The sequence below is a fragment of the Glycine soja genome, chromosome 10, assembly GCF_004193775.1.
Source record: "Glycine soja cultivar W05 chromosome 10, ASM419377v2, whole genome shotgun sequence".
In the NCBI taxonomy this organism is placed as follows: domain Eukaryota; kingdom Viridiplantae; phylum Streptophyta; class Magnoliopsida; order Fabales; family Fabaceae; genus Glycine; species Glycine soja.
Genome location: NC_041011.1, coordinates 21,219,638 through 21,227,865, shown reverse-complemented (window position 1 = coordinate 21,227,865; position 8,228 = coordinate 21,219,638). Strand labels below are relative to the sequence as shown.

At 37.3% G+C, this 8,228-nt stretch overlaps 1 protein-coding gene across 1 annotated transcript; it reads right to left on the bottom strand.

Moving 5' to 3' along the window:
* Positions 1–1,502: 1,502 nt before the first annotated feature.
* LOC114371520 lies at positions 1,503–3,881 on the bottom strand. The gene is made up of 2 exons (XM_028328935.1): positions 3,063–3,881; positions 1,503–1,715 (listed from the first exon to the last, which is right to left on the bottom strand). Exons 1-2 carry the CDS (start codon positions 3,879–3,881, stop codon positions 1,503–1,505), a joined length of 1,032 nt encoding a protein of 343 aa, XP_028184736.1.
* Positions 3,882–8,228: the final 4,347 nt, after the last annotated feature.

Sequence of the window (8,228 nt, the reverse complement as noted above, 5' to 3'; positions counted from 1 at the left end):
ATGTTCAAATCTCTAAAAACAAACACTAATCGAATGACGAATGAAGAAAACGGAGCGAGAAACGACATAGGAATTGATCACGATCGTGATTCGACAATGCTTCAGCCTTGTTTCCTCTTCTTTCTTCTTCTTCTCTCTTATTTCTATCAATTTCTTCACTACTCAATGCTGGAACCTCTCCTCAGCCTCCCTAGCATGCCTATTTATAGGAAAATGGGCACTTGGGGCAATGGCAGCTCGCCCAGGCGAGCTGGAGCTTGCCCAGGCGAGCCGATGCTTACTCCTGAAGTAACTGGCTCGCTCAGGAGAGCTGGTTCCTTAACCCTGAAGTAATTTGAGGGCCCAGGTGAGCCAGAGGCTAGCCTGGGCGAGCTAGGGTCCAGGAAACTCAATGAAAAGACCTTTTTGCCCCTCTTTTTTGGTATTTTTCGCATTCCTGATCGAAACACTGAATGGTTCCTTGCTTTGCACTGTAACTGGCATTCAAGACCGTAAGTCAACTAGCAAGGATCAAAAGATCAACGAACGATAGTCCCTGGACAAAATTAGGGTATGACAGGCTGAAATTTCTTTTTTGAAAGCTTTTGATCATGATAAATTTTTACTCTTTACTTATAAAGCTTGGAATTCTCATAAGCTTGAAATCTCAGTTCCTCCAATTCATGGAGTTGGAGCTTCCTATGTTCACCAGCTGCATTTGAGTCAAAGTTCAGAAACTTTAATGCCCAATAAGCTTTATGTTCCAACTCAACAGGTAGGTGACAAGATTTGCCATAAACTAATTGGAAAGGAGTAAGTCGTAAGGGCTTTGTATGTTGTTATGTATGCCCACAAAGCTTCATCTAGTTTTTGGGACCAATCCTTCCTTGATTAAGCAACTATTTTTTCTAAGATTTTCTTAACTTCCATGTTAGAAACTTCATCTTGCCCGTTGGTCTAAGGGTGGTAAGGTGAGGCTACCTTGTGTTTGACACTGTATTGTTGGAGGAATTTTTGAGTTGGGCATTACAAAAATGAGATCCTCCGTCACTTATTGGTTCCCTGGGCGTGCCAAACCTTGAGAAGATATTTTTCTTTAGGAAGCAAATAACGGTTTCGCATATGCATGTTGTACCACTATTGCTTCCACCCATTTTGTTACATAGTCCACAACCAATAAAATGTATTCATGTGAGTAAGATGATGGAAATAGGCCTATGAAATCTATCCCTCAGGAATCAAAAGCTTTGACCTCCAAAATATTCTGTAGTGACATTTCATTCCTTCTAGAGAGTCCACCTAATCTTTGACATTTGTCACACCTTTGGACGTATTCATGAGCATCCTTACACAAGGTAGGCCAATAAAAACCAGATTGGATAACCTTGACAATAGTCCTCTCTCCATTGTAATGGCCTCCGTAAGGTGAACTATGGCAATGCCACAGTATGCTTCTTGCCTCCCTCTGAGTTACACACCTCCTCAGGAGATTGTTTGCTCCAATTTTAAACATATAGAAAATGCTAAGTTAGATCATCAGGAAGTGCACCAGCTGCTTTAAAATTAGCCATCTCAGTAAACCATGGCCTTACTGCAATGTTGAATAGCTTCTCATCAAGAAAATCTTCTCGAATCTTAGGTCCTTGTGTGGTCACCTCAACAATAGCCAGCCTAGAAAGATGATCAGCCACATGATTTTCACTTCTCTTCTTATCCTTGATTTCCAAATCAAATTCCTGCAACAATAAAATCCAACAGATAAGTCAGGGTTTAGAATCAGCTTTAACCAACAGATATCTTATAGCAACATGATCAGTAAAAACCATAACTTTAGATCCTATCATGTAAGATCTAAACTTTTCCAAAGCATACACTACTGCAAGCAATTCTTTATCAATTGTGGCATAATTAATTTGAGCTTCATTTAAAACCTTGCCTACATAGTGTATGACATGAAAAATTTTATTTCTCCTTTGACCCAAAACTCCTCCTACTGCATAATCACTTGCATCACACATTATTTCAACATAGAGTGTCCAATTTGGAGCAATGATTATGGTTGCCAAAAATCAATTTCTGTTTCAAAGTATCAAAAGCTTCAAAATATGATTTATCAAAATGGAATGAAACTTCTTTATTCAAGAGATTGCTTAAAGGCTTGGCAATCTTAGAAAAATCTTTGATGAAACACCTGTAGAACCCAGCATGTCCTAAAAAACTTTTGATGCCTTTAACATTTGTTGGTGAAGGCAATTTTTCAAAGACTTCCACCTTGGCTTTGTCAACCTCAATGCCATGCATAAATTTTATGGCCCAACACAATGCCTTCAGTCACCATAAAGTGGCATTTCTCCCAATTGAGCACCAAGTTTGTTTCACACACCACTTCAGTATAATGTCAAGATTAGACAGACATAAACAAAAGAAGGGCCAAAAATAGAGAAGTCGTCAATAAATACTTCAATACTTTTTTCAATGAGATCAGAGAAAATAGAAAGCATGGACCACTGAAATGTAAAAGCTGTCTTTTCTTGATCTTCAAGATTAATAGGGATTTGATTATATCCTGAATACCCATCAAGAAAACAATAAATGTTTTGGTCTGATAGTCTCTTCAGCATCTGATCCATAAATGGTAATGGAAAATGATCCTTTCTAGTGGCTTTGTTGAGCTTCCTGTAATCAATACACATTCTCCAACCCATAACAGTACAAGTTGGTAATACCTCATTTTTTTCATTTTTTATAATAGTCATACCACCCTTCTTTGGAACTACCCGTACTAGACTTAGCCATTGGCTATCAGAGATAGGATATATCATTCCAACCTCTAATAGCTTAACTACCTCCTTTCTGACCACTTCTTTCATGGTTGGATTGAGGCATCTCTATGGCTGAGCTGTAGGTTTATAATCTTCTTCCACTAAAATTATATGCATACAATAAGAAGGACTAATACTTGTCAGGTCTGATAAGGTCCAACCAATTGCTCCTATGTTATCTTGCAAAATTTTGACCAGTCTCTTTTCTTCTTCTTCAGAGAGACTTGAATTGATAATGACTAGTTTCTATGAATCACCTACAAGAAAAACATATTTCAAATGTGGAGGTAATGCTTTCAGCTCCATTTTTGTTGTTTCATTTGGCTTCTCTTCTTTTAATTCTTCAAAGAGAGATTGATGATAAGGAATTTCTCTAAAAGCATTTAGTTGTTGGAGACATCCTGAATTTTTATTTGCTTCAACTTTGCTAATCTCCTCAAATGCTTCAGTCAATGTTTTCTCTAACCCATCTTTTCTTTGAATAAACCTCCTGGAGTCATAAATTACTTCATCCAAGACATTCACTCTAAAACACTCCTTCTTATCTTTAGGGTGTTTCATGGCTTCAAATACATTAAACTGCACTTCATCACCTTGCACCCTGACAGTGAGTTTTCCATTATCAACATCAATCATAACTTTAGCAGTCTTCATGAAAGGATTGCCAAGAACCAATGAAACTTCACTGTCTTCATTTATATCCATCACCACAAAGTCGACTAGAAAGACAAATTTGTCAACTTTTACCAATATATCTTCAACAATGCCATGAGGATGCTTGATAGTTTTGTTAGCTAACTGCAAAGCCATCCTTGTTGGTATGATTTTGAATTCCCCTATTCGCTTAATCATGGATAAGGGAATTAGGTTGATACTTGCACCTAAATCAAGAAGTGCTTTACCCACTGATAATCTCCCAATAGTCACAGGAATTGTGAAACTACTGGGATCTCTGGATTTCTCTGGAATGGATTTCTGAATGATTGCACTGCATCCTACCTCTAGCTCTACTATTTCATCATATGTGATTCTCCTCTTCTTTGTAAGAAAATCCTTCATGAATTTAGCATATGTTGGCATTTCCTCCAATGCCTCAGAAAAAGGAATGTTAATATGTTATTTTTTGAAAATATCTAAAAAAACATGTGTACTACCTTTCCTTATCTTTCTTTGACGGAGCATGTGGATAAGGAAGATGTTGAACTGGTGGATGATCTAATACAACTTTGCTTTTGTTAGTTGTTGGTTTCTTCAATCTCTGCTTCTCTTCTTTGCTTACAACTTTCTCCTCCACTTCATTATTTTGCTCTTTTTCTTTTTTAACTCCTTCATTTTCATCATTTTTTTTTGCAACTCCATTTTTATTTTTCTCACTACACTCACCATCATCCTTTAAACCAACCATAGTCCCCCTCCTTGTTGTAATCACCTTGCACTGCTCCTTTGGGTTAACTGTGTGTTTGCTGAAAAAGATCCACTTCCATGATCAGATAGTTGTTTTGCCAGTTGTCCAACCTGAACTTCCAAATTTTTAATAGAAGCATCAGTGTCCTTCTGGTTTGAGATGGACACCTGCATAAATTGTGTTAGTGTATCTTCCATCTTTAACATTCTATCTGGCTAGGCTTGGGGTTGTTGTGGACCCCTATTAGAAGAACCCGCATAAGAGTTGTTAGAAGGACCTACAAAAAAAGTGTTAGTTGGACCAGAATATGCATTATTATTTTGTGGTCTCCAGCCATAAGGCTGATTTAAACTTGAGCCACCTTTGTATGCTTGGTAGTCTCCTTGGAAGTTCTGTTGAGGTCTGGCTTGATTCTACAGATAATAAGCCTCATTTTCCTGTTGACAATCACCAGGTGCTGAATAGTGGCTATTCTAATGGTCACCACCACAGAAGTCACATCTTAGAACTTGTTGAACTTGATGAGCTTGGTGTGTTTTCTATGATCCACCTTGTTGATATTGTTGAGGAAGTTGGCCTATTTGTTTGGTTAAGGCCTCTATTTGCTGAGTCGAGAGTTTATTCTGAGCAAGAATTGCATTCTAAGTATCTAGCTCCATTATAACTTTTATTTGAATCGGAGCTCTATCATGGTGACTCTGATAATTGTAATGACCCGCCTCGTCGTTACGATATCATTACTCTAAACCACGTAAATTTCAATTTTTAAATGAAAACTCCGTTAATTTGCTTATGAAAAAATGAGAGTAAATTTTTTCGTGATATACATTCACCAAACAGCACATAATTACTTGGATGAATATATATATATATATATATATATATATATATATATATATATATATATTAACTCAATACACATCATTCACATAACGAAAAGTAAACTAGTTCATACATATAATTAAATATGTGATTTACATCCTCAATTCAAAAGAACTATAGAACCAGCTCGGAGGAGTTGATTAATAAAACACAACTCTCTCCCAAAATAATCCCAATGTCATCACGTCGGCTTGGCGGCTCCAGTAAAAGAATCTCACTCCATGTAATCTACTGTTGTCCATCTACTCCCACGAATGAAGGTTCATGATCATCACAGGTATCAACCACACAGTACAAAATTGCAAGGGTGAGTTTATTATAAAAGAATTTAACACAAAAATCAAATGATCATGATTAGTAAGAAAACACTAACAAATACCATAATCATACACAAATATCCATTAGTCCAACATACACTTAAAAGGTAGTCATCAGTCTTCCATAATTCCAATCAATCATGCTTAGTATGATACATGCATCTGACCTCAACTCTCAAATGCAATGTGGTGCCATTCATCGGGAAATAGCCTAAGCGTGTCCACGTGACACTCTCACTTAGGAAAACTAGGCAACAAGTGTCGAGGTCATCCTGTCGTGCATAGGCAACTCTCTCCCCCCCTCCCCCCATGGTGATCAGTCCAAGTCTCAAGGGAGTTCTAAATCGAGTGACATGCCCCCAAGTACAAGTATTCCCCCTCATGAGAAACTAAAAGTACTTACTAACAAATTTTATATCATTTCCATGCAATATGAAGTATGAAACATGGGCACCATCAATGCACTGACCGTGGATAATTAAAGACTCTAAGCCATCCCCCTCCAAAGATGCTTAAAACTCTTTAACCACTCTATTTCCCCCACTTATCAACATCAACATCATCTCATCTCAATGACATTATCAACAACAATATCATCTCATATCAACATAATTATGAATAACAACATCATCTCATATCAATTACTATCAATATCATCTTTAATAACAACATCATACTCTATCAACATTATCATAAACATCAACATCACCTCATATAAATTAATATCATTAATAATAATATCATTAGTAAATCGCATTCCGCACATACATACATATATAGTTCATGCCTAAGATTCACATTCCCCAAGTCTTCAAACAACACAAGTCTAATAAAAAACAATAATATCATTTATCAATAATAGATGTATCGCATTCCGTTAGTTGAAAACATTATTTTTCTTGAAAACTAGCATACACAGGGACAGACATACATTCCCATAATTGGGTTCCTTGACCCTAATCAAGGTATCAAAGCCATAAAATTATAATAAACTCCCCTCACCTATCGTGAGCTCTCTGTCAGTTCCCCTTTGTGTCGCTCAGAGACCTCTCATGTTCACGTTTGTCAATCCAAATGCAAGGTTCAGTGAAGGTCACGAAAATAACATCAATTTTATAAAAAGATAACTTTTACAACGTCTCATTTTCAAGGGTTTTTCAAAGGAAGTGTAAAAACACCTTATTTACAGTACCCAAAACACAAGAGACACTAAGAGAAGCTCAAACTAACTAGGAGAAAGGCTTAGAAGTCAAGATTACCTCAGAGAAGCTACGAAAGAAAGGATTGAGGGCTTATTCTCCACCAAATCCTTGAGGTGGATTCTGAGGATTCTGCTCCGATTAAAATATTCTTTTCGTGTGGTGGTTCGAAGGCAAGCAACGACGGCTTGTGGTGGCCACCAGTGGTTATGGGTGGTGGAGAAGAAGGTTTTAGGGTTTCAGTGGGCGTTTAGAGAAGAGGAGAATGAAAAATCATGTTTTTCACGATAAGTAGGAGTCCACTTTTGGCGATAAGCGTGACAATTCATGCTTAGCGCAATTCCCTCTCGGGTTGGAATTGCGCTTAGCGCGCTTCTCACACTAAGCGAGAGGTCAAAAATTATTATTTTACAAATCCCAACGGTCTAACTTTGGGGGTGTGGGTTAAAAACCTACAGTCCTAATTTGAAGGTGATCCAACAATTAACGAATCTAGGATTGCAATTTTACCATAATAGGTTTAGGTAATACATGAAATCTCATGATTTCGACTTAAGTCAATAAAACTCCACATAACTCAACATCCACAACAAGAAAAGCACACATGGCTAATTCACACAATACCTTAACTCATCCAAGTTAATTACATAAATCAAATAACACGATAAACGCATTTAAATATCGATTTACAGTTAGCAAAATTTAGGGGTGTTACAATAATCACTAGCTGCAATGGAGTCAATGATTACAATTGCTTCTTCCAGGATTTTTGACATCATAGTACCTCCAGTTAAGGCATCGAGAATCATTGTTGTTTGAGGTTTCAAATCACTATATAAAATATGTAGTTGTGCCGCATCATTGAAATTATGGTTTGGGCACCTCCGCAACAAAGCTTTGAATCCCTCCCATGTTTCACAAAGCAGTTCATCAGACCCTTGGGAAAAAGTAGCAATGGAAGAGTTTACACTGATGAATCTAGATGGGGGAAAGAACCTTGCAATGAATTTTTCCTCCACCTCTTCCCAAGTGTTGAGGCTTTTGTTTGGATGTGATTAAAGCCATGTTTTTACCTTACCTGCCAAGGAGAATGGGAAATCTCTAAGGTAGACAACTTTAGCATCTTCGTTAGAAGCTCCCATGGTACTGCAAAATTCCATGAAGGTAGACAGAGGTGTGTATGGATCTTCATGATCCATTTTAGCAAAACGGTGTGAGCCAATCAGACTGAGAAGTGTTGGCTTCAATTCCACAACCTTGTTGCTGAAAGGAGGAATGACTCTGGTGTTGTAATGCTTTGGTCCTTGTTGATAAGCATAGTCACCAAGAGTCCTCCATGGTGATCTATTTCCTTCTTCTCCTCAATCAGCCATGTTATCTTTTAGAAGTGGCTTTTTGGTTGAAGGATAATCAATAAAAGAAGACTCACTAGTGGTTTAGTGGTTGCTTATTTCTTTTTCTTCTTGTTCTTCCTTTCAGTCTTTGTAATTCCCAGATCAAATGGTGATTTATCTGCAAGAAATTTACCTCGCAGAAAGGAAAAAAGGACACACTACAATAACTCGTAAGCACCAAGGTTAGTGAAAATAAAATCTAACAAGAGAGAATTTATACAACATCAAAA